The sequence below is a fragment of the Columba livia genome, chromosome 8 (genome assembly GCF_036013475.1).
Source record: "Columba livia isolate bColLiv1 breed racing homer chromosome 8, bColLiv1.pat.W.v2, whole genome shotgun sequence".
NCBI lineage: Eukaryota > Metazoa > Chordata > Aves > Columbiformes > Columbidae > Columba > Columba livia.
Genome location: NC_088609.1, coordinates 3,229,124 through 3,255,259, shown reverse-complemented (window position 1 = coordinate 3,255,259; position 26,136 = coordinate 3,229,124). Strand labels below are relative to the sequence as shown.

General features: G+C 57.4%; 2 protein-coding genes across 3 annotated transcripts in view; one reads left to right on the top strand and one right to left on the bottom strand.

Annotated features, from left to right (window-relative positions):
- Window positions 1-12,717, bottom strand: part of PIK3R3 (phosphoinositide-3-kinase regulatory subunit 3) — a 78,059-nt gene extending 65,342 nt beyond the window's left edge. The window contains exons 1-4 of one of the 2 annotated variants that reach the window (XM_021285617.2): window positions 12,567-12,717; window positions 11,301-11,994; window positions 6,841-6,936; window positions 6,545-6,622 (exon numbers count right to left, since the gene is read on the bottom strand). In XM_021285617.2, coding sequence (XP_021141292.2) covers window positions 6,545-6,622; window positions 6,841-6,936; window positions 11,301-11,616 — 490 coding nt within the window. In that variant the 5' untranslated portion in view covers window positions 11,617-11,994; window positions 12,567-12,717. The remainder of the gene's footprint in view (window positions 1-6,544; window positions 6,623-6,840; window positions 6,937-11,300; window positions 11,995-12,566) is intronic. The other variant, XM_005501011.4, reaches the window with a different exon arrangement.
- A 6,733-nt stretch (window positions 12,718-19,450) lies between these two features.
- On the top strand, window positions 19,451-24,568 carry TSPAN1 (tetraspanin 1). The gene is made up of 8 exons (XM_005501009.3): window positions 19,451-19,538; window positions 19,708-19,772; window positions 20,928-21,134; window positions 21,565-21,639; window positions 22,325-22,423; window positions 22,793-22,930; window positions 23,404-23,487; window positions 23,768-24,568. The coding sequence occupies exons 2-8, from the start codon at window positions 19,716-19,718 to the stop codon at window positions 23,819-23,821; spliced, it is 714 nt and encodes a 237-aa protein (XP_005501066.1). The 5' UTR covers window positions 19,451-19,538; window positions 19,708-19,715; the 3' UTR covers window positions 23,822-24,568.
- Window positions 24,569-26,136: the final 1,568 nt, after the last annotated feature.

Sequence of the window (26,136 nt, the reverse complement as noted above, 5' to 3'; positions counted from 1 at the left end):
CTGCACTGCAGAGCGCTGCTCCCGTCAGCGGGATGCACCAGGCAAACCTCAAACCCCTTCTCACCCCGGGGGGAGCCTGGTTGCTTCCCCCTCCCCACCACGGATGTTTCTGCGGGACCTGTCACTTGCCTGAAGGATGCTGATGCGGATCGGGGAGAGCAGCCGCAAGCTGTTTTCTGTGCATGGAAGGAGCTGCTGCCGGGCACTGGCCCCAGGCGATCAGCCTCGGGCTCCACCGTGGCCTAATTAGCTCGTTTGCATCGTTAGGCATGGGCTTGGTGGGGGGGGGGTGTTCAAAGGGAAGGCTCAGCCAATTTCAAAGCAAGACTCAAAAACATCTTTACACCCAGAGAGAAGTGTGATGGGGAGACCAGGGGGGATTCACACCCTGCTAACAGGGACTGATGCTCTTGGCACCATTTTCCTTGGCACGTTGACTAGAAACAGTCATTAGCCTGTTGTCCTCAGACTCCTGGAGATGCAGTGGCACCCTCCTGCTCCAGCTCCCCTCCCTCCCCTGGAGCCACCGCGGTGAGCTGGGCTCCCTCCTGGGCTGAGAGCACAACTGGGGGGTGCCCCGAGCTGCTCCCCAGCACTGACTGCGCCCCAGCAGCTCGGGGAAGCTCAGCTGGCAGCTGGGGAAGGGTTAACCCTGAAGCCTTCCCATCCAATTACCACCAGCCTGACCCCACGGATACTGCTCTCTCCTTATCAGAGGGAGATGATAACCAGCTATAAGAAGTTAATGATGCTGTAGGATGAGTCACAGCTCTCCCACTGCTCTCCAGATGTTCCCGTCCCTTCCCCAGGGGGATGACAGAGGGATTCCATCCGCCTACCACAAATAGAAGGAAAACACCCCCAGACCCCAACTTCAACCCCAGACAGAACCAGCAGAGCAAGCAATCTGCTGGGGACCAGTGGAGAACATCCACTGCCCACGGGGGATGAAAAGCAGGAATAAATTTGAGGCTGGGTAAGGGGCATGTAGGATGACCACCAGCCCAGAGGGAAAAGCAGTGGGTGCTCCCAGCTTCATCCCACCAGGATGCCAGACCCTGCATCCCAGCAGGGGCAGAGAGGTGCTGGGGTTTTGGGCTGAGTCAGGCTGGGCAGGAAACACCGGGACCTCTTCTGCAGCTGCAGCCAGCCGGGGAGGTGTGAGTAAGCCCTGAGTTTCAGTAAATGTGGAGGATGTTTAGCCAAGAGGTGGCAGGGAGGAGGTTGGGGGGGTTGTTTTGAAGGAGAGGGTCCTGGTAACCAGTTGCCCCCTGCACACGGACACAGGTGGTAGCTGTGCCCCATATCCCCAGCCAGGGTGTGGGTGACAGGTGCAGACCCTGCCCAGAACCCACGGCCCCTCTTGCAGCAGAGTCCTCCAGCTGCCATGCACTGCCACAGCGTGAGGCTCTTGGGTGCACGGAACCCATGGTAGAAGGACATCCAAACCCCTCTACCTGGGGCTGATTTAAATTGGGAATTTCCCTACACCCTCCAGACCCTTTAGGCTCAAGCATCAGCTGGTGCTGCAGGCGTGTCCTTGTTGTCCAGTCCTGGCGGCTATACCTTCCCGTTTGCACAGATGCTGCCTGCACAAGGACCTGTACATGCCCTGGACCTGACCAGGTGTTTAAAGCTACTGGGCATCCCACACTAGGGGTTTACTGGGGCACTGTGTACCAAATCAGGCAACATTTGCCCATCTTTGATTCAGCATCATTGTAACATCTCTCACCCACCCTGCTGGTACCTTGTGCTGGGGACTTGGCAGCTGCCAGGACACCCCCTGCCCATACACAGGAGCTCCTGGCAGCCCCAGACACCCTCCCAGCTGGGTTTCACCTTGCCATACTCTGGCTTGCACCCAGCCAGAGAGGGGGTGCTGGGACCCCATTTCAGGGGTGCCCAGTGTGGCTGCCTCAGCTCGCTTCCCTTCCTCAGTTTCCCCAGCAGCTGTGGGAGGGGATGGCAAAAGCTCACCCCCAATTCACCTCGATGGGTCTGGCAAGGAAGTCTGCACTGCTGCTGTTTATTTACCCTTCTCTCATCACCACCAAATATAAGAGATGAGCTCATTCCTCTTGCCAGGCTTTGACAATGCTGGGTTTATTTCCACTGCAGGTATAAATAAAAAGCAGCGCAGCAGGCACTGGGGCACCTTGTGTTTGGGAGTAAAGTTATTGTGCTGGGGTTAATAGCTTGGCCAGGGGGAAACTGAAGCCCTTGAGGGCCTCCAACCCCCTCTGCATTCCAGAGATGAGGATGGGGATACGCTCCCTCTCTGGGCATCCACACCATGATGATGGGGGGAGCCGTGTGAGGTCCCCCCCTGGCTGATCTCCCCTCCAGCCCAACTCTTTCTGCCCAGCAGCAGCTCCCAGCAGCCCCAGCGAAGTCCCAGGTCCCACAGCCGCCCCACTAATCCCCACCGAGGCCTGACCTAATTCCCAGGCACGTGAGTGTGTCTCCAGGCAGACTGCTCTGCGCCAAGGCCCCAGATCAAAGCGGGCAGGATGGCAGCGCAGGCACGGCACGCCTGGAGACACCGGCTCCAATCCGCCTCGCGCTGCCGCTGGATTCGCCCCGGCACCCCGGGGTGCAGGCAGCTCCTGCAACCTCAAACCCAGCAACAGAGGCTTTTCCCAGTGCCGCCTGCACATCTGGGGAAGGGTCTTGGTATTTGTGTTTGCAGCTGGACCCCAGAGCCAAGACTGGGGCATGGTTATCCAAAATGTGGGAGGTTTCAGTGCTTTGCTGCAATCCTGGATGGGTTCAGCCCCATCTGACCTATACAGGAGGGTGGGGGGGCCCTGCAGGGTCTCTGTGCCCAGTCCCGCACCAGGGAGGAGGGATGAGGATGCAGACCATCCCTGCCCAGTGGTGGCAAAGTGCTGCCTGGCCACTACATGCAGGACTTTGCAGCCATCCCCCTTCAAAGCCTCCCCCAGCTCAGGTCCCACAGCTCCAAAAGGCTCCAGCACCCACCAGCGCACCCATGCCCCTGCTGCCACTGGCCAGAGAAGGTCCCAAGTTTCCGGGTTCAGGGGCAGCAGTGAGGAGAAGGCTGCCCAGCATGTCTCACAGGGAGAGGAGTTCAGGCAGGACCCTGAGCAAGCATGGAGTGAGAAAACATTGCCCCAGGACACCTGAGGGACTCACACCTGCAGGCATCAGGGACTTTGCAAGTGATTTGCCCCATCCCTGGTGCTCCAAACAGCCCCAAAGCCACACAGAGGGGACAGCAGGAGTGCTGGGGGCTGGAAACCATCAGGGTCAGCATGTGACCTCTGGCATGACGGGCACAGAGATGCCCCACACCATGGATCAGCCCCGCTGGGCACCGCTGGGAGCTCTGGGGGCAGAGGGGGCGAGTTCTGCACCCTGCTGCTGCCATTTAAAGATCTCCTTTTTTATTTGTCTTTCCATAACTCTTTCCCTGCAGCTGCAGCGGGGCTCCTGGCTGGCTCATCACCCGCAGCCCTTCAGCAAGTCCCCTCAACCCCCCATGGAGCTGTGGCTCTTTGTTAAGTCCCTTTTCGGTGCCACCATGTGACTCTGACTCCCGTGTTCAGGGGCATCACACAGCCCTGCTCGCCTCTTGGGGTGTAAGGATCTGAATTAAACACCAAGTGTCCTAAACCAATTAGCTCTTCTCTGGAGCCAGCATAAGCCGGCTGTGAGCCCAACCAGCCTTCATTCTGTGCTTGACCTGCTGGCTCTGGTGGCATCTCAGCTGGGTGGCAGCAGAGTTGCCCAGCTCACTGACACCCCTGTATAGATGAGCTCTGGTTTTGCTTCCCTGCCTGCTCCCCCCAAATCATTTTTCTTGCATGCAAATACCAAGTTGGGTGCACAGGCTCTAGCCAGACCTCAGATGCCACCGTTCTGCAGAATGTCACCAGCCCTGGGGCAGGGGACAGGGAGAGCCCCAGCCCAGGCTGTACAGCCATGTGCAGCCATGCTGCATCCAAGCTGACTGTGTCTGATGCTGCCACGGCCCCATGAGGGTGGGAAACCTGGGAACACTTTGTCCCAAAGCTTGGGTGATGTCCAGCTTGGGGCTGTCCCCTCAGGCTGGGTACCCCAGGGGTGAGGGCTCTGAAAGAGCCAGGGATGGGAAACAGGTTTGATCTGCTCAACTCAAACAAGCACCTGCACTGCCCGGCCCTGGAGACACGATGCCCACAGACTCCCCAGAACAGCCAGGACCACTCTGACCCAGACAGATCCCAGAGAAACCTCCTCCTTCTCCCCAGTGAAAGTTCAGATGCCCTTTCAATGTAGAAAATATCCTGTTTTCTCTGACATGTTAAGATCTGAGAGTTGGAAAACCAACACCTGAACTTTTCCAGGCCCTGTTCCTTTATCCTCATGCTCTCTAGCAGTTTTCCTGCCACCACTGCCAAACGCCAGTGATTTGGGTATTCACAGGGAAGCTGAAACTCCCGGCAGGTACCCAGTTTTCCCCCAGGCTGAGACGGGGTTCAGTTCCAGCCGCTGCCAGCCCCAGCTCTGATTTCTCCCCATTCCCCAAGATGAAGCTTGATATTTGCAGTCAGGCTGTTAGCAGAGATGCGGGGATGGAGAGGAGCACGGGAGGAAAATAAATGTGACCCTCGCCTCTGCTGTCTCATGCATGGGGCATGAAAACTCCCATTTTTTGGTAGGGAACTTTTAGCCTGTCAAATGCAGTGAAAGAGGCTGTATAGAGGCTGAAGCAGATATGCTTTCCTGCCATCCCTAACCCAGTTTGGGCTCCAGCAGGAGCCTGGGGAGGCACCTCTGGGTCTCTGGTCCGCAGGAGGCTGTGGGGGGAAAAGGCTGCCACCTCTGCTGGGATGCTTGGACCCGGCAGAAACATCATCCCCATCCTGTTTGCAGAACAACCTTCTGGCAGGGCTGAGCATCAGCCCCTTACGCTGAGAGCTAGCAAATGCAAGACATGTCCTACCCCCTCCGGCCAGCTCTGGGGAGCTTCAGCTTTGTCCAGGTCAGTGTTGCTGAGCGCACAGTTGCCAAATAAAAGAGCTTATTTAAGTCCTAGAGTAGATGTGGAGCTTGGAAGCATCAAGTCACTCAGGGCTGTTGTGGATTTTTCAGAGCTCTAAAATGGTTTTAAAACCATGATAGGTCCTGCAGCGGGAGATGAAAAGCCGAATGGACCCAGTGACTGCTCAGAGTGCCAGGCAAGCCAGTGGATTTTGCCTCTGGGCTGGGGCAGTCTCCCGAGGCTGGACAGGATTTTGGTAGTGACAACTGCAGTGCTGCCGGGGAGCCCTGTGCTTGCCAGGGATGCTGCACCAGCTTGCGCGAGGAGGATGGAGGACCTATAACTCCTGCGTGCTTGGAAAGCAAAGCATCCATGTGCTGTTGTCACTGTCCCTGCCCAGCCTGGGCTTCCATGCCCAGGGTGGCTGGGGCTGTGGGGATCGCTCTCCTGAGGCCTCACCTCCTCCAGAGATCATCTGGGAAATCTGGGCCGGGGGACAAAGCCATGCAAAAGGGCACCCCTCTGCCCCTGCCCGCCCTAGACTGCAGCGGGGGCTTCTGCCAGGGGAGGAGAGCAGGGTGATGGGATGCACCGTGCCCCCCATCATCCCCGGGGGAGTAGAACCCTCCCCGGACAGCAGGAATGGAGCATCCCTGGGATCCTCAGCATCTCTTCTCCCGCATCCCTCCCTTCTCCGCAGCCCCGTCCCCCGCCCGGCAGGGACTCGGCTCCCGGTGCGCGGGGGAAGCGATGAGGTCATAGTGCTTAATATAGCGATTTCATCACAGCCCTTCTCCCCAGCAACACGGCCCGGCTGCCGCCGGCTCCCGGCGCTGGCGGAGCCGCCAGCCCCCCCGCCCCCCCTGCCGCAGGGCCCGGCCGGCAGCTCCCGGGATGCGGAGCCCAAGGGCAGGCAGGGGGGACACTGGATGCCAGAACGGGGCTGGACCGTGCCCGGTGCCACAGTGCCGCCCTCTGGGCACCGCGGCCGGGAGGATGGAGATGCTCGACACAGCGCTACACCCGGCTCCGCCCGACCCCGATCGGAGCGGCACGCTGCATCCATCACGTCCCCAGCCTCCCGTGCCATTCCAGCAGTGAATTTAGGAGAAGTGGTGGGTTTTTCCCTCCTCTCCACCCTGCTCGTGCCCCCCTAGTCCTGCAAAATACTTCCCGTTCTGCTAAAAAATGAACTTTTTCTCCCCCCATTCTTTTCCTCTGTCGCACTCACAAGAGGCTTTCTCCCTGTCCTGCTTCTCCAATAGAAACCCTAGAGTTTTGCAAACCAAAATGTTTTTCTCCCTGAAAACAACAGAGCTTCTAGTGAAGTGCCCCAGCCCAGCGCACACATCCCTCTTGACAGCATCACACTGGGGTATTAGAGGGAGCAGAGAGGGGCTTGGATGCAAGGCACAGCCTTACAGAGCTGTAAGTAGGGCCATAATGAGGTTGGAGCCAGTAACCCATCCCCGCTGTGCCTGGGTAGCATCACTCACCCGGCAACACCACATCTTCCTGAGAAGGGACACAAGGAGCGACACAACAGGGACTTACCCGCCAGAAGAGCCTGCTTCAGCTCAGCATCCCCTGGCACACTGGGGGAGGATCTGCAGAGCACCTCGCTGTCAAGACCTGGGAAGCAGCCAGAGAGAGGGGTCAGTCCTAAGCCCCAAATCCTCCCTCCAAAGCAAAGGAAGCAGGTAGGGACTGAGACCACCAGGCTCCCTCACCCTGCCCATGCTATGCGGGTACCACGATGCTCTTGAGGCATCTCTGAACATGGGCAGAGTGGGTGTCTGCGTGTGTGCATCCACATCCACCCTGCAGATGGATGCTAAGGCTGCCCATACCTTGTTTTTCCAGTGCCTCGATGAGCCTGGCCACGGTTGGCAACGCCTGCTCGGGGAGGGTGGGCTGCTCGGCGAGCTCTGCCTGCCCAGGGAGCCCTGTGGTGGAAAGACAGGAGAACGGGCTTGGAAATTCCTGCCGGCAGGATTTCCAGCCTCTTTCCATGGCTGCCCCAGGACAGGATCAAGCTGCTGCTTTGGCACAGCCACTACCAACACTTCAGCTCATGCATGTTAAATTTTTGAGAACTTCTCCCTTATTTTATCCCCTTTTTGCAGTAAGAGTCACCACTGGGGGCTCAGGCGCTTGCTGAGATGCAAAGAAGACCCCTTCAGACACATGCCCTGCCTGTGGGGAGCATCCTACCCTGACTGTGGAGCTCCTTCAGGCCAAAACTCCTTCCCACCTCTCCTCCTGTGGCGCTCCAATGTCCCCTCTCATCACCCACAGCTCCTGGCAGCACCAGGCGGGAGCTGGCGGCCCAAATCCACACCTGGCACAGACATGGCTCCCTGCAACTCTCACCCACTTGGATTCTCTGGTGTCTACAACAGGGTTGAGCATAAGCCCAGGGAGGATTCAGCCACCCCCTGAGTGCCACAGATTTCCACCAGCCCTCAGAAGGAGCAAACCCCCTAGCACAGGTGAGAGCAGCTCTACTTACGCCGGGGCATGCTCCATCCATCCATCATTCTCTCCCTTCTTATCACCCTGGCCATACTCCACCTGTGCAGGTTATACCTGACAGAGACCCTGACAGTGTTGGGATTTCCCCCCACTCCCTCTCAATAGTGGTCTTGAACCCCCCATCAAGGCAGCAGACAGGGGACAGGCAGGGGCTGCCACCAGCCATAGCACATCGGAGCCATGTGTGACTGCTGGGACATGGATGGCATCTGGAAAGGATGTGTCAGGAGCTCTTCTGTCTGTTTTATGTGGTGAGTGGATCTGTTTTGGTGGAAATATATTTTTAAAAATTATAGCAGATAAAGCTTGAGTGTGACTTCCCCCCTACAGCAAGACATGCTCCAGCCTGACCAACGCCGCTTTAGGTTCATTCTGTCTGTGCTTTTGCAGGGAGATCACATGTGAAGCCAATAAGGAATGGAAAAGGAAAAAAAGGGGCCATAGACAGGACCACACTGCCTTTGACCTTTTGCAAAAACACAACCTGGCTGCAGTGGATGGATCCGGGTTCTCATCCTTGCCACAGTGATGCCCTGGTGCTCCCTGGAGAACATGGCAGGAAGCAAAGCTCCTGCTCTTAGGTGGCTGATCTGGTCCCCAGGCACAGCTGTGACCCCCAAGGCTGACAACAGGATCCCATGTGGGCGCAGTGGGTGGGAACAGGGAAGATTTCAGGGTCTAAAGCAAAGCAGGTGCTTGGGATCTCATGGAAAGCATCCCCATCACACGGGTGTTTTTTTAATTAGGGAAAACTGGATTTTGGCTTCCAAGGTGATGACTTGGGGAAACGTGGGAACAGCAAAGAATACCCCCAAGCTGCAGGTGGAGCGTTAGCCCATCCTCTCCCCTGAGGGTGCCAGGCTGGACCCCAGTATCCTGACCCGTCGCTTGGCTCTGACCCCAGGTGAAGCAGAGGTGATGCCTTGTAGCAGTGATGCTGCCCAGGACAACCAGGCAGGGGCAAAACAGCCACTGAGCTCCTGAGAAGGCCCCTGGAGACTCAGATCCACTGCAGAACCATCTTTTTAGGATATTATTTTATTTAATTAAGACCATTCCTCCCCATAGAGCCAGTCCTGGCTCCTGAGCATGGCTGGGAAATACAGTGTGTCTCTTGCATTCAGAGCTCCACCCTGCTTGGGGTCCCCAGGGTCCCCAGCATGCAACAGGGCTCAATGGGCACCCAGGATGCTACACTGCTGTTGCAGAAAGAAAAGCATTAGGGCCATCCAAAACAAACGTCCCTCAAAACCCCCATCTGGGAATGGAAACAGTTTGGGAAGAATTTTCCAAAAAAAAAAAAGTGCTTTCTCTTCCAAGCGCACATTGGAGACATTTACTCTAAGGGAAATCCGGCCATCCAGGAGGTTTGAGTTTAAGCTGATGTAAAATGGTCCACGCTGTTCTCCTGCTGCAGAAAGATGTGGTTGTGGGCCATGCAGACCCATGGTGCAACAGCCAGTGTACCCCTGGGCAGCAGGGCTGGACACAAGGCCATGGCCAGAGCATACCCTGCAGATGGCAGCACCCTCCCCAACCTACCCCCAAAATCTGGTTTTAGTGAGTTTTTTTCCCCCTATTAAAAATCCCTCAATTTAGCCTTTATTTTTTTTTTTTTAAATAAAGTTTAAGTTGTTATATATAAAGGGTGAGTGTCAGGAGGATGGAGCCAGGCTCTTCTCGGTGACAACCAATGACAGGACAAGGGACAATGGGTTCAAACTGGAACACAAGAGGTTCCACTTGAATTTGAGAAGAAACTTGTTCCCAGTGAGGGTGGCAGAGCCTGGCCCAGGCTGCCTGGGGGGGTTGTGGAGTCTCCTTCTGTGCAGACATTCCAACCCTCCTGGACACCTTCCTGTGTAACCTCATCTGGGTGTTCCTGCTCCATGGGGGGATTGCACTGGATGAGCTTTCCAGGTCCCTTCCAATCCCTAACATGTTGTGATTCTCTTGCTCAAGCACATACAGGCTGAGGCTCCTGCACTGAGACCTTCAACGTGGGCCAGACTCTCCAGTCAGGTTGCGCTTACTGCTGGGGATGTGCCTCCATTTGTGGGACATCACCATGTCCCCAGCACCCATGGGCAGGGGTCCCTGGGCATATTTCCCAGCCTCTTAGAGAGGAGCCTGTACCCACTCCTGCAGGGAGCAGGCATGAGGTGACGGTGATGGGCAGCAAGGGCAGAAGCCAGAAGATGGCTTCACGCTTCTCCCTGGTGAATGGGGCTGGGTGTGCTCCTGTGTGACCAAAGTCATCCACCCTACAGCATCGAGTTTGCTAGGGCTCTGCCTGCCTAACCGCTGGGACAGAGGGCTCCTCACGCATCAGTGAGCTTGACTGGGAAGGGGGCTCAAACCCCTTGTCTCGCAGGGTAAACACCCCCAAAAACTGGCCTCCCCCCTCCTTCAAAGGCAATACATGGCTGCTCACTGATCGTCCCCAGTGCTTCTGGGACTGCGGCTGCTTTGGTGCACTCAGAGCATCGACTGGGAAGGGGCACCCATGTTTCAATGAGGGGAGGCAAAGGGGAGATCCCAGTATCCTTCTAGTGCTCTTGGGCAGGCTGAGTGGCAAGATCCATGAGGTAACCCCACACATGGTGGTGTCAGGGTGAGGAGTTGCCCCACACCAGCTGAGTCTTGCTGTGCCAGGTGGTCCCTACCCTCTTAAATCACGTTGGCCAAGGAGGCCTTGAACCATATTGTGGAGGGAGACTGACTCATCAGCAGGTGCCCCTCTAAACCCAGGACCAAGGCACCTCAGATGCCCAGCCAGCCCAGGAGGGAAACAGCCTCTCTAGTTACCACATCTGTGCCTTGGTCCCAAACTGGGCAAGGAAGGTGCCCAAGGCACCAGGCAGGTTTTGGGCAGCTGTGGCTAAAGGCATTGTTGCTCTCCCAGCCCCACATGGAGCCATTTGTCCTCTGTCACATCCTGGAGGAGGCCAGCACCACGGCTTTGTCTGGGTTTGCCAGGTCATGCCTGGTTGGAAGAGGGGTTTCTTTGCTTTTTAAAAATTATTATTATTATTATTTTAGCTCAGGTACATTATGCAACCGCTGTGAAATCCCTCTCAGCCTCAATGCACTTGGCCATGGTAAGTGGTGAGGACAGAGCTGGCTGCACGAGCTTGGTACATCCCAGCAGAGAAATGGCCAGAGGCTCCCACGCCAGGAAGTGCTCTGCTGAATATCCCCCCAGCACTGTGCTGTGGCCCCCAGGGATGGAGGAACCCCCCAGGGGTCAACTCCACCGCCTGCCAAGATTGTCCCCTGTCCCATCTTGCACAAAATGACAGTGAGGCCGGGAGCTGGCCAGGGGCCAGCACTCACCCAGGCACCAAGAGCAGCCAGAATTGGGTGCCGCAGTGATAAGGAGGAGAGCAGTTGGGAACAAAAAGCTCCTCAGGTACCACCATGGGGCTTTCTGCTACTCCCTAGGGGGCTCCTACATCTTGTCGTGGGTTCTCACACTCACAGACCCCCTTGGACACCCCATGCCAGCACAGCAGCCAGCCTGGAGTGCTGGTGAGCAGCAATCCCTGCAGTGTGTTTACCTGGAGGGAGCGATACCCCGAGCAGCCCCTGCCTCTCCTATGGCTGCTTTAGTGCACCAGGGCAAATAATTCCCAGTGAAGCTCCTCCTTCTGGGGCTGAATCCCCACCAAGCCACCCCACATGCATGCATCCCCCAGGCTCCACACCACCCTCTCCGTCTTGCATGGGACACCCACCCACAGGCCTCCCACCTTCCTGCTCCCCAAGAACTCACCCCAGGGAGCAGGGGTCCCAGCAGGTGGTGGCGGCAAGGGCCGTGGCCTGGTCTTGGTGGTGGTGGCAACGATACGTGTGGGACCCAGGTATTCCACATAGGTGCCGGGGAAGTTGCCGCGCTCCTTGGTGCGTTCGTTGGTGCCGTGGAGCCAACCCTGGGGGCTTCGCTCATCCCCGTCCTTGTAGTCGGGGCTGCTGAGCAGCCCGGCCCTGCTGACCGTCAGCACATCCCCAGGGCACAGTGCCAGGTCCTCCTCCCGGTCCTTCTTGTACTCGTAGAGAGCCCGGTACTGCAGCCCGTCTGAGGATGCCATGGCAGTGCTGTGGGGTGGGTCACGCTGCCCAAATCCAGCCAGGCATTGGGGGCCCGGCGTACCCACACAGGGCAGGTATGGCTGGGCAGGACGGTGAGGATGGGAGCGCTCCTGTCTCTGTGCACGCAAAAAATCAAATCTTGGTATTGGAAAATCTGTGTCAGAGAGCAGCTCCTCACCCCTCCAGCCCCAAAACTGCTGCAGCTATGCAACAGTGCCCAGGGCTTGGCAGGGCTGGCTCAGGTGGGGATAGGGAGCCTTTTCATCACAGAGGCAAATGGAGGGGAGCAAATGAGTCTAATTGGGGTGCTGGCTACAAATTTGCTGTCCTCTTCTCAACCTGGTCTTATCCGTACGGTGCTGGGGACATCCTTCTCTCTGCCAGAGAGAAAGGCAGTGTGTTAATGACCAAATCGGTGTCTCAACCCCAAGCCCATCGCTCCATCCTCATCATACAGGGGAGAGCTGAACACCTTGGCTCAGCGCTGGCTTCCCAGGGAGCTCCTGCCCGCAGAGCTCAGCTGCTGCACACAAGTAAAGTACCGGCAAAGAGTCTGGAAAGTAGGGCAAGGGATCACACCATGGGCTTTTAAAATAGACATATGTGCTGAGAAACCTCCCGCCGCACGCAGCTCCCCTCCGGCAGCTCCAGCCTAGCATCGCTGCACAGAGCCAGTGGATGAAGACGCAGGATTTCGGGGTGTTATTTTTTTTTCCCTCTTTCTTCCATTTTTTTCTTTTTTTTTGGGGGGGGGAGGGGTGCATTTTTAAATATTCCTCAGGGACAGACCTCTTCCTCAGGGATAAAGGCTGTGCTGCTGCTAACAACCCACTGCCCCGGCGCTTCCCGCAAGACCCCGCGGAGGAGGGATGGAGGGGTCATCCGCCTGTCCGTCCATCCATCCACCCACCCACTGCCCAGAACCTTCCCGCTGCCCCTCCAGCCTTACCGGGCACGGCGGCTTCCCCGGTGGGAGCGGAGAACGGGAGCGGAGCCGGCCCGGCCCCGCCGAGCTCCGGCGGTGATGTCAGCGTCCCTCCTCCCCCTCCCCGGCTACCGGCGAGGGGGGGAACTATAGCAGGAGGTGGATGATTTCATCTCCAGATGCAGCATCTCTCCATCCATCGGGATGCTAGAGGACCGGGAAGGACCGGCGCCCCATGGACCACCCCCATACCAGCCAGCTCACAGCAGACCCCCATCTCTCAGCCAGGCTAGAAAACACTCACAGGACATGCAGGAGCTGCCATGGAGAATTCCAGTCCAGGGATGCTCAGGTTCCTCACTCTTCTCTTAGGCATTTGCCCAGAAACCTTCTCCAAACACAGGTTAAGGGCTGAGCACCCTATAAAAGAGCACAGGGTGATGCTGCAAGAGCTCCTGTATGCAGTGAGAGTCCTTAAAAATTTATGAGGCATGAGTTAAAATTTAATGGGGTGGAGGACTTGGAGTGGGCTAGCAGGGCTCATATGGAAAGGGCCAAGCTCAGCCACAACAAAGACACATGCATCACAAGCATCAGTTCTCAGCTCACTGCCAGCTGGGGAGCCCCCCATGCTGGGGGCACCTCTACCCTCAGATGGTTCATGTCTCAGTGAGTCTCAGCAGAGCCAGTTACACCAGGGCATGGACAAGCTGCCCCAGTATTTGATTGTGAACTACAGTGAGGTTAATGTGATGTTCCCAGAGGTGCAGAGGGGTTTTTTTTATTATTTTTATTTTAAATCCTTGCTTCTCTTGCTGACTTCTCTAAACTAGAAGTTGCTTCTTTGCTGCAGGTTTGGCATCCTAAAAATGGTCCCTAAACTGCAAGCTCTGGTAAATGCACTCTGGCTGAACCCAGGCCAGCATTGGAGCAGTGCTAGGGTGGCACAATGTCCAAGGGGGCACCCCAGGAGCTGGGGAAGGGGTGGGAAAACTGAGGAAACTGAGGCACAGAGACCAGCAGAGTGATGCAGGAGATGTGTGGCCCTTCTCACTGATAACTTCAGCACACTCCCCACTCCATTCACTTCAGCACGTGGCCTGACCATGCAGAGCAGCAGCATCCCAGGGGATTTCACCCCAGCTGCATTGCCCTGGGCAGCACAGAGCCCCCACCACCCTGCTCCCCAGCTTGGATCCAGCCCAGCTGCTGCTCTTCAGGGACTAAAAGGGTTTTTTATCTCCTGCTGGCAAACAGCTGGATGCTGCTCTCTCCTCTCATCATGCTTCCATGCCTCGGGCTGCCCCTGTCGTGTCCCCCGTGCCCCATTGGGAACAATGGGGTCTTCCCAAGTGCCTAAAGCCCTGCTTGGTCTACTCAGCCTGTTCCATGGGGCTTTCAAACCAAATAGGGCTGAACACAGTGCTATGGCTCTAGGGGCTGCCTGGGGAAAGGTGAGGAGGCATTTTCCTCCTGGGAAAGGATTAGAGCAGGGGGAGCTGGTGGGTGCATCACCATCTGATGTTACCACCCTTTCTAGCCTAGAATCAGCTGTATGTACAGGGCAGAAAATAACACAGCTCCAGAGCTCTGGAGCAGGGGAACACCCTGGCACATACTCACCACCTCCCCTTCCCAGGCTGCTGAGCAGAACCTCTCCCTCCCAGCTGGAGACATCTTCCCCACCCTGAGGGTGAATCCAGATTGGGGAACCAGGATGTTCCTCAGGGTCTCCAAACCCAAAGGCACTATATCCTGCTGGAGGCCAGTCCCATTGCCCCACTCCCCATGGGATGGGGCTGAGTATCACCCCAGCACTTCCTAAGATGGCCAGCACCTGTCCCAGCGCCCCCACACATTGTTTGCCTGAAAATGCTCCCCAGAGCACCCACTGCCCACACCCCAGCTGCCCTGCAGCAGAGTCATTCCCAAAACACCCCCATCCTGAGCTCACCCTCCTCATCACCCCTGCAACACTACCCCCTCACCTCACTCCAGCCCCAAGGTGGGTGCCTCTCCCAGAGTGGGCAGAGAGCTACCAGGCAACACCCTGTGTAGAAATGGAAGATGCTTTAGGCCTTCACTGCTATTTATGGAGCAAGCAGAAGAGCTGCCTCTTGGGCCCTGATTAGCTCCAGATCCTTCCTTGTTTGCTTAATGAGCAGCACTCATTGCAATGAGGGCTTTGCCTTAGACTTCACTGGCTGTTGGTCTTCTGCCAGGTGTGCTGGAGGAGGCATCCTAGCACCGCATGTTCTCCTTCAAGCTCCCATTTGCTCACTGTCTGCACAGCCTGGGATGGGATATGGGGTGGGAGAGGGACCTGTCTCCTTGTTGAGGTCCTCATGCTCTGCTGCAAGCCACTTTCCTCTCCTGGCCGGAGCAACAGCCCTTGGTGGAAGCATCTCCAAGAGATGCTGGGCAGCCACCAGCCTTGGCTGCCCACCTCATCCTTCCCAAAGTGACAGGGGTGGCTCTGCTGTTCCACACTTTGCTTCAGGGGCTGCCCAGTGCCATCCCAGCCAGCCTAGAGATATGCTGGCTGCACTCATGCCGTGTGTCCTGGCAGCGGCTGGGAGAAGTTAGCCACACGTCTGTGAATAAATAGAGCATAAATAGAGTGGTTGATGTGCCTGCATGGAGCGAGGCTGCGAAACCGGGCTGAGCCCTCCCCAGCTGGAGAAGTCAGAGAGAAACAATGTTTGATTTTTGCTGAGATTTTGGAGTTGGCTTTTTTGGTTTCATCTCTTTCCCCTTTAGGATTGGGGCACGCTTTGTTTTCACTTCTCTTTAGGAGCAGGAAAACTCCCTCTCTCTTGGTTTGCTCCCAGGGTGCCCAGCAGTGAGCTCTGGCCTCTGTGGGTTTTGGTTTGGCCTCTGCCATCACTGCTGAGGCTGGGTGTACCCCCATCTGGGGAGGAAGATGCTGGAAGATCCCTGAGGAACATAAGGAAAGGCTTGGGGCACTGCCCAGGGCTGGCACTGGGGCTCTTTCCTGCACCTCTCTGCAGGGTTGAAGCTTCACAGCATGGCAGATGCCAGAAGCTGCTGGAGGAGAGACCGCAGGGCAGGGCATCGCAGTACGATACCAGGGACTGATGTCCCTCAGTGCCACCTGCCTGGGCAGTGGCCATCAGTGCACCCCAGCATGAGCCCCAAGCTGGGACAGGTCCTACCCTGTGGCTGGAGAAAGCTCCGTCAACCAGACAGCTCCAGACATCCTCAGGAAGGTGGCAAAGGCTTCTCAGTGTGGCTCTCACCTGCAGCGGCCCCCAGAACATCAGCACACAAGGTTGTCCTGATATGACCCCACGGTGCAGCCCTCTACATCCCCAAACCCACCCAGCTCAGCGTGACAGCAGCTGGCGCCTCGGCATGGCCCTTGTTAATTAATTTGGGAGGGATTTGCCAGCCTGGACACATGTGAGAAATGAAATATTATCTGGAGGGGCAGCAGGCGGCCAGCAGCAGGACAGGCATGGAGGCACTCGCTGCAGGGGGTAAATGCATGGGAAAAAGCTCAGCTCGATACACAGGCAAGGAGATGTCACCGAGCCTCTCTTTAATTGTGTTATTAACACACAGCTAGAAACAGCATAATGATTAAAATCAGCTATACAAGGTGCAGGGCTGGATCCTTGCCCTGAGGGACTCACACTGGGGGGATGCTCTGCTGGGACGTGGCTGCAGCCACAGCTTATCGCCCCCGTATTTACACCTTGGGTCCCACATGGCACAGATTGTGGCACCAGATGGGGCAGCTCCTGGTTTTGGGGCTCAAGTTGTGATTTTGCACGCAGTCATAGAAATGGGGAGGATTTCCCCTGAAGCTGCAGCTGCAGGGACATCAGTGTGGTCCCACTGCCCGGTCCCTCCTGGTGGAGGAGTTGGTAATTTCCCCAGTTCTCCAGCCAAAATTCTTTGAGTTCTTTCAAAGCTGAGAACAGAAATATCTCATTTTCAAGATGTCAAAAACTTTTGGCTCCTGTAGATTTTCATTTCTCCTCAGCAGGAGGTGGGAAGTGATTAATTCAGCACAAATTTGCAACATTCATTAACTTCCATCTGCAAATCCGAGGCTGATTTTGTCGCTGGCACATTACAGTGTGTCCATCCACCCACCCACCACTCTCCAGGTGACTGGATGCTGGACAGACAGCTGGACAGATGCTGCCAGCCCAAAACACGCATGGGAAAACCCTTTGCAAGTGGCTTACCTGTCTGGGGGTACCTGGGCTGGTCTCTGGTCTCCATGGCTGACTCTGCTCAGGGCTTGCTACCTGATGCTTTACCAGGAGGGAAACTGAGGCACGGAGGGGATGTCCCTTGTGCCCAGCTGAGTCCCTGTGGATGGCATTAAGCCCAGTGAGCCTGACTCCATACCTGCCTGGCCTCCTTCCTGGCAGATTTCTCAGGATCATTAGCGCAGAGGGCTGAGCAGGTTCCAGCAGGGAAAGGCAACTCATGCCCCACTGGGTGTGAGATGCCAGTTTAGGTTCCTCCCACCTATTCCCAAACAGATGCTTTGTTAGCATCGCAGGCTAATTTGCTTGTACAGAGGGATGGATGTCTGCTCTGAAATGCCTCCTAGGAGCACCGGGCAGCTGCTTGCCCTGCCTCACTGGAGCCATGGGTAGGAGCACCCCAACTCAAGGGAGGCTGTGGCCACAGTGAGCTTGGCTATTAACTGGAGGATGCCTGGGACCAGGTGGAAACTCAGCACTTGAACACTCAAAATACAAACATGAGCTGGAAGAGGCATGAGGCTGGGAGCAGAGCTTGCAGTTTTTCCTTGAAGAAACACCTGGGGAGGAGTGCTGGGCGTAGGCACCATGGCTGGATCCTGACACTAGACGTGTGTCCTGCACCTGCGCTCCCCTGGAACATGGGCAAGTGGCTGAATGGGAACAGAGGACCTCAGGGGTGACTGTTCATGGTCACTTTACTGTCTCAGCTTCCCACGGCTGAGTCGCCGGGGAAGAGCCGTGGTACCCACATCCTGGTGAGAAGCATCCCAGGCTCCAGGGAAAGGGATGCTCAGGGTCCAGCTGGGCTGCATGTGGGGCTGGGGGCAGTGGGGAAGCAGCAGGGCCCTGTCGGGTGAGCGGGACATGGGAATGTCACCAGGCTTGTCCTGCTGTGGTCAGGTCAGGCCTTCCTGGAGAGCCAGAAAATCCAGCCTCAGCTCCCTAATCAGGCTGAGATGGGTAATGCTGGGGAGCGGCCAAACCCCAGGCTGAGGCACCAGGCGCTAGGGAGGTGAGTGGAGCAGCCAGTAGCTTGTCCTTTGGTTTTCCCCATGGCTGGGAATGAGAACAAGTATTTATGTATTTGCCAAAACTTATTTTCAGGATGTGGCAATTGCATGCAGCAAATAGGGTCAGGCTGGATGGGATATCTTATGGGAGAGAGGCAATATGATGGGGGTCTTCATTCACATTTAGGAGGCTGTGGTCCCCCTTTGGGAGAGGGATAAAGGCTCAGCCTCTCACTCTGAGTGGTTTAGTGGCAGCAGTGGTTGGGCAACTGCTGCAGGGAAGGGCTGAGGCTGCAGGTGACGAGGGGGAAAGGGTTAAAGCCCCTGGATCCAGCATTGGGTGCATTAATACCCAGGGTGTCTGAGAGGGCTGAAGCCTTTCCCCAAATGCCACTGGGCTTTGCTGACTTCATCCTGCTGAAATGTATCATTATGGCCAGGAGGGAATTTGCTGTGGAGTTTGGAGGGAGCTGGGTGCAGGGCAGAGTGTGCTGAGCACCCAGAGCCTGTGTTTGCAGCCAGCTGCTGTGGGACAAGGGCTCCCTGGCCTCCTGTGTCACTCCTCAGTTTGATGTCAAGCTGAAGGGACACGCTGTGTGTGCTGAGAAGGGGACCAACATGAGCCCCTTCCCCAGAGGTGCACTGGACAGGCAAGGACCACCCCAATGGGCGGACCTAGGAATGCAGGATCCCCCCTTGCACTGTTTGACTCCCTGTTGCAGACCTTCCCTATGGGAAACCAGCCCAGTTTCAAAGTGTCTTCACAAAGCAAATCACTTTTGGCAGCCCTGGTCTCCGATGACCTGCTTCAGCGCTGGCATCTGTTATAGTTGTCACCGTTCTCTCCTGCTGTGACCCTGCTGTGTCCCTGCCATGACAATCTGCCTCCCTGCACAGCAGTTAGGGACAGCCCGGACAGCTTTGGCTTTTACTGCGCAAAGCAGCTCACGAAGCCGTTCCCCTGTGCCCTCCTCTGGCTGCTTCTGGCTTGGCCCAGGAGGCTGGAGATTTGGCTTTTGAAGAGGTCCCCGCCCAAGCGGTCCCGAGCGGTGGGGCTAGCAGTGTACCCACAGCATCAGCCCGGCAAGACGGGCTCACTCAAGTATGGTTGTGCCAGGAGTGGGTGGCAGAGCAGGGCTGTGACCCACGGGGCTGTCCTTGGCTGGAAAATCCCGAGTACAGTGCCCAGCACCGCTGCTGAGCACCCACAGAGGTGGTCAGGGGCTCGTACCCACCACAGCTACAGCAGCCGCCATGGGGTGAAGTCCCTCCGGGACTGATATCGTTTCCCTCCAAAATCCCCATCCTGGGGTGGGGAACACAGCCTCCTGCTCTGCGGGGCTCTGTCGGGTGGGCACTCCGCGGAGACACAGGCAGGGGCACACAGCTGAGCCTACAAGGGCTGTCAGCTCACAGCAGCAGTGGGACGGGAACATCACATCGCTCACTCTCCCAGTCCAGAGGCGCCGGCGATGGGCGCGGGCGGCAGCCGGCCGGGCCAGGCGGGTACCCCGGGGCGGGCGGCTCCGGCGGCAGAGGGCAGCAAGCCACCAGGCACCCAGGGACACGCTTGTCTTCGCCACCCCCGGGGGTGGCCCCGGTGAGGGCCGGGCGCGACGGGGCGGGGGGTCCAGCGGCGGAGGCGGCCCCGGCATTTAAAGGCCGGTGGCGTCGGGGAGGGGAGGACAGTGCAGTCGGGGCGGGCTGGGTCGGGGTTCTGGGACCTGCTCTTCACTCAGGTAAGCTGGGCTTGGCGGTTTTGGGGAGTGGACCCCCTGGGTTTCCCCCAGCTCTACCCATGGTGAGCCCCCAGACTCCCTCGGAGCGGGGCTAAGCCCCTCTCGCAGGAGGGCAGTGGCTGTGCTGGAGTCGGGGCTCCCCCTGATTACCTCTCTCTGCTCTCCCCAGGTGCAAAGATGGGGTGCTTCACCTTTATCAAGGTCATGATGATCCTTTTCAACCTGGCCATATTCGTAAGTGCCCCCCGGCTGCTATCTCTGCACAGGGAGCCCGAGCCTTGCAGCCCCCCTCGCTGCCCTGGGAAACTGGGATGAAGGGTTGGGGTCTGTGGGAGCAGCTTTTGGGGAGCACCCCAAGCTGGGGTGGGTGAAGCCTGCCCGTGTGGGCTCCCCTGCCCCTCCATGTCCCTTCTGGGGGGGGATGGAGAGTGGGATGTTGGGTGTTAGAGGGACTTGTGCTCCTGGGACCCCAGTAGGGTACGAGATCTGGTGTCTGGACCCAAGCTGAGGACTTAACCTCGAGGGGGTCTCTCACTCTCCAGCTCCGGCCAAAGCCTAGGGAACTGTGCTGGGCTCTGGGGACAGCAGCTGTTACATCAGCTACCGATGTCCCTCCCTGTGCTGAAGCTCTGGCAGAGGGTGCTGAGTGCTCCAGAACATGGGGGCTTTGCTGTGTCCCTCCCTGTGGGGTCCATCTCTGTAGGGGAGCAGCCCATGTGTGTGGCAGCAGCCTGCAGTGTCAGGGGTGTTGGGATCTCTGTAGCACACACAGCCACTGATCCTGCCCGGGGCCAAGGGTAGTGGAGTTCCTGAGGGCTGCCCTGGCTCTGCAGGAGGAGTGGAGCCACCTGGAAGGGGTTGTGGTCAGATATAGCCTTGGGAAGCAGGGGTTCAGAGCCCTCAGGCTAGCCATGGTGAAGCACTCCCTCCTTAAAGCTCCTGCCAGGACTTAGCGCTGGTGGGAAAGTCTGAGCGGGTGGAGGACAGGGCTGGGGCAGGCTGGAGGCAGCCCTGAGTGTGATGGTGGCCAGTATCTGAGCTGGCCATGTGGGCCCCTCTGGGGTCAGAGGGTGGCTGGTGGCACTACTGGCTTGGCTGTTCCACATGGGAGGTTTCTGTCCTGCTGCTGGCACCAAAACCCCTTGGGCTAGGAAAGGGGACAACTGCAACACCGCAGCTGGGGATGTGCTGGTGCTGGGGTGTGTTTTGGGGTAGTGACCCATCCGGCCACGCTAAGTGTGCAGCAGCAACGCCCTGAGCTGCCCTCAGTGGCCACAAAGTTTTGCTTTGGTACAGTGGAAACTTGCAGAGGGAAAAATACCTGTGCCAGGACCTTCCTCACATCACAAATCTCCTGCCCGGGCACTGACATTGTCTTTCTCCTCCCAGCTCGGTGGTGGAACCCTCCTGGGAGTTGGCATCTGGGTCTCCGTGGATGGACAGTCGTTCGTGAACATATTCGGGGCACTTTCCTCTAGCGTCCTGCAGGTTGTGAATGTGGGATACTTCCTCATCGTCATTGGTTCCATCCTCCTGGTGATTGGCTTCCTTGGGTGTTGCGGTGCCCAGAAGGAGAGCAAGTGTCTCCTGATTATGGTATGGATCTCACTTATCTCCTTATAAAGCCTTGTTTGAGCCGGGTCTCTGGTAGGGGGGATCTGAGGGACAGATTTCTCTGTGGAGATGTGCTCCTTAGATGTTGCCATGTGGTGGAAGGCTGGGTGGACCTTGGAAAAGCAGTGCTGGACACAAAGTCTGCCCTGAGCAAGGAAGCAAAAGCTGGTGCTGAGTAGAGATTTCTCTTGGACCATGTCTGGAGAGGTCAGCCCCATTGTCAAGGTTTAAGGACACTCATGCAGACAGAGGGTTGGAGAGCACCAAGGTGGTGCTGCTTCTGCCTTGGAGCGGAGCTGAAGGCAATGAGCCCTGACGTAGGGTCCTGCAGACCTTGGGAAGCAAGTGGGTTCCTGGGAACCCTGTGGGCTCTGGCTCTTGTTTTGACCTCCCTCCCCTTGCTTTATCCTAGTTTTTCTCAGTGGTGCTGATCATCTTCATCGCTGAAATTGCTGCTGCCGTGGTGGCTCTGGCCTACACAGGACTTGTGAGTGGTATATCTGAGTCTTGGGTTGAGCTAAGCTGGGACTTGTCCTACCCCTTGGGAAAACAGGAGAATTTGGGGGGCTGGCATTGCTGCCCATGATGGGGACGCTGAGAGGTGGGCACTGCTGCAGGAGGAAGGCATGCTGGTCCCTGCTGGCACCTGCTGTGTGGGCAGGCTGGGGTGGCCTGGCTGGGATGAAGGTGGCAGGAACAAGGAGTCCCATTGCCCTAAAGAAATTAGGGTTTGGTACAAGTATTAGGCTGGGCTTGACACCTCTCCCCCTCTGATGGTAGGAGCCACATGGGAGAGGAAGTCCTTAATGCTTCATGCTGAGCAAACTCAACATCTTATTAGGCACCTGAGAAACCACCTGGGGAGAAAGGTGACTTTGCCTCATTAGTCACTGGAGAAGTCAACCGCAGGGCAAACGTCATTCCTGGTTCCCTCAGTTATGCTGCTTATCAGATGACTCACTGGTTATAAATGGCCTTGGCACAATAAAGCACTGGTTAGTAGGGAAGCAGCCAAGCTGTCCTTGGGCCGAAGGGACACGGTGTGATGTGTTCCTGACCATGCTGGATCTGGCTGGTCCTTTCCCAATGGGCTGAGACCAGTATAGGGGCTTTCAGCTCTGTGGTGTTCCCCAGGACCTTCTCTGATGGTGTTTCTCTGCCTCTTCTTCCAGGCAGAGACGCTGCTGACCACTGCGGTGACCCCTCTCCTGAAGGAGAAGTATGGGACAGATACTAGTTTCACAGAGATCTGGAATATCACTATGAATGAGGTGCGCTGAGTCCTGAGTGTTGGGATGGTCCCAGCACAGGCTTGGTGGGGCATGCTGGGGTGGGCCAGTGGGGTGGGAATGGGGACACCATCGCAACCCTGGATGTACTGATCTGTCACTACCCCATCAGCTTCCCAGGTGCCTGGGACCTACTCACTTGGGGTCTAGTGGTCCTATGGCTTGGGTGAGAGCTGTCCATGCTGGAGTGTGAGACAAAATCCCCTCCCAAGAAGGCCCCTGAACATCCTCCCAGAGCTGGGTTGAGCTGAGCAACCCCCTCCATGGGGCAACAGGGTCCAGACCATGTCTGGCCCAGGAGGGGGACCTGCACGATGCTCTCCCACATCCCTTCCTCTCTCTCCCTCTCAGGTCAAGTGCTGCGGCCTGACTAACTACACAGACTTCACTGGCTCCCCCTGGAATAAGGAAAACAATGGATACCCGCCGGCCTGCTGTGACAACCAGAGTCCCTGCAACGAGACACTGGCAGCAGAAAGAAATGTCACGGTACGGGCACGGCAGTGGCTCTTGCCCTGTGGCAGAGCCTGGTTTGCAGTGTGCACAGGGAGGGAGACCTGTCCTGCAGCTCCAGCCCCAGCTCTGGACATAGTGGTCCCATGGGCTCTAAGTCCTGGGGGTGCTGTGGTGGCCTTGGCTTGTCCCTGGCGGAGACAAGCAAAGCTGCTACCATTGCTCTGGTCCGAAAGGGACCTCTGCAGCAGGGTGGTATGACTGGAGCTGAGCATGAACTCAGGCACCACTATGCCTTTTTGAGTGATTTCCCTGTTGCTTTGCCCCCCACCAATACTGTGCTTTGGCCTGAGAAGTGGCTGAGATGCTGCCTGAAGCCTCCAGACCTTCTCCATGGCTGTGCAGCTTGGGCTGGAGAACTGTACCTCCCTTTCTGGGGGTGCTATACCCCAGTGTTTAGGGGATCACTCCCCCTTGCTTGTCCTCATCTGTGTGGTTGCCTCCCACAGGGTTGTTTCCATCAGATCTTGGAAGAAATCAGGACTAACGCGGGTGTGGTGGGCGGCGTGGCAGCTGGCATCGCTGCCTTGGAGGTGAGTGCCTGAGCATCGATCGCTGTGCTGCCTCCTCCTCTCTGTACTTGGGGGTGAGCAGTGAGGCTGGGACCAGCCTGGGTGGCCAAAGGGCTGCAGGGGGCTGGTGCAGCCCCATGGACCACCATCTGCCCCACTGTGACTACTGGGTCTTCTTCCCTGGGCACACCCAGCTCTTCCTCCTTATGTGCACTGGGGATGGATGCTCTGGGCTGTGACCCAAATCCATGCTGGGGAAGGACACTTGGCAGGGCGCTGACTTGTCCTTTTCCACCCCCAGATCGCATCCATGGCTGTTTCCATGTACCTGTACTGCCATCTGGATAAGAAATGACCCCACGAGGCAGGAGGACGATCTAACCCCCCGCACCACGCTGGGATGCGCCCGTGACCTGTTGTGCTCTCGGGGGGACCCCATCGCTTCCTGAGCCTGATGCAGTCCTGTGCACTGTGATTTATAGCTGTGTTTTGATCTACTGAGCTGGGATCTGTAGAATTTGTGTATATTTTTGTACTGATGTGGCACACCAATTCTGTACATAGAGATCTGGGGCTGTTTTTGAAGGGATTAAAGGGGGGAAGCTGCTTGGTCTGTTTGGCCGATGCCAGCAGGAGATAAAGCAACACAGGGGCTGATCAGGGCTGTTGATCTGGCAGTGACACAGTAATGTCTTGATTAAACCCTTGCAGGCATGTCCTGCACCTCTCCCATGCCATCCCCACGATGTCCCTATGTGGGGACAGGGCAGGGGTTGGCACTGAGGCTGGCCCGGCCCCCCCCCAGCATCCCTCCATTGAACTGGGGCTGAGCCAAGGTGTTGTAGGTGGTAACTACACCCTCAAATGGGGACATAGCTACCCTTACACTAATTTTCTGCCAGCTATGACCCTGCCATCATGTTGTCCCCTAAAAGAGATGCTGGCTGGTGTCTGCCCCTGCCCTGGCATGAGGACAGCCCTGTGGGTCCCTGCTCCCTGGCCCTGCAGGGGATGGGGCTGCCCTGTATCCCCCATCATTTCATGGCCAAGCTCCTCTCCATGCTGTAAAGAGAAATAAATTTTTCATCTTGGGTACAAATTATTTTCTGGAGTCGATCTCTTCAATCAACAGCCTCCGCCTGGGGGTGTGCAGAGGGACGGCAGCAGCCTTGCCTTCCTCCCACCCATGAGCCTTGTGCAGGCAGCACAGCCCTACCTGCAACCTGCCTGCCCTCCCTCCACCCTGGGTTTTCACCTGCTCTGGTGGTTGGAAACAACAAGCACCTGGTGTTTGCACAACAGCAGGGAGTGGTGGGGGCTACCATTAGCCTTGCAAACCTGCCCTGCCCTCTGCGCCAACCGCTGCTTGCCCAGCAACGCCGGTTCATGGACTGAGCGAGAGCTTGGAAGGCAGGGCTGGCCCTCGGGTGGGTGTACTGGTGTCCCCACCAGCCCTGGGAACCCCAAGGGGGGTGCTTGGGGTGGTGAGGGGCAGTGGGTCCTGCCAGCCCCATGATGGAGCATTTCCATCTCCCATCATTGTCCCCACTGCCCATGTGGCGCACCCACAGTCCCTCTGTATGTGGGGAGTAATGGGTGGGCTGGGGAGGTTTCCCCAGCATTGCTCCCTCCCTGCCTTTGGCACCACACCAGCTTGAGCATCCGCTGCCTGTGCCTCGGTTTCCCATTTCAAAAACAAGGCCAAGGCAGATGGTTTAGGGGGTGGGTGTTGCAGAGGGCTGCTTCATCCCATTTTTGACATGAGGCTCCCCACCTGTCCAGTTTTGGGGCAGACTGGCAGGCTGTGAAGCCATGGTGATGAAGGATGGGGCGATTAGCCGCAGGGCCAGAGACCAGTGTGCAAACAGCCTCCCTGTGCACCACCTTGGTCTGTACCTGCCATGCCCCTTATCAGCTCCCGCACCAGATACGGGGCTGCACCGGAGCACTGCCGCAGCCCCTTGGCGTCCAGCATCTCCCCAGTACCGTCCAGCACCCAGCATGCAGGCGGGAGCAGCCGGGTGGCAGTGGGATGGGTGTGGGGACCCACTCCCCACCCTGGGTGACTCACCCTGGGGTCACGAGTTCTGGCCCTGCCCCATGGCGAGGTGTGGGGGAAACTGCCAGAAAATGGCCTCTTCCTCCTCTTTGCTGAACGGGTGAAGGTGCCAGTTCCACCATAAACCAGTGACCTTGCGGGTGACGTCAGGGCTTTTATTCCTCTTTTCCCTCTCCAAGCACGTGGGAGTTTGGCACCTTCCCAGAGGTGTCCAAGTCAGGCACTGCTGTGCACTCCTGGCCTGGCCATGTCCTCCCTGCTCCCTCTTTTTGGAGCTGCCTTGCAGAGCCAGCTCCTGCCAATCACCCTTTTGCCATCACCCCAGTGGGGTGCAGCACGTTTGGGGGTGATGCCCAGCTGGCCGGAGGCTCGTGGCTTTGTGCCTCTTCCTGGCCACGGGGCTTCCCTGGGACAGGGCGGGCAGTTTCTGTGGCATCGAGTTTTGCCAGTAACCCCACAACCACCAACTTGGTTCCTTTCCTCCACCTGCGGCGGAAACTTGAAGGACCAGTTTCTTCTGCTGGACACGATTCCTCCCCATCGTCCTTTCCGGCTCTTGGCTTTCTTGGCAGCCGAAGGGCAGCAGCGGGACAAGGGGGGTTCAGCCATGC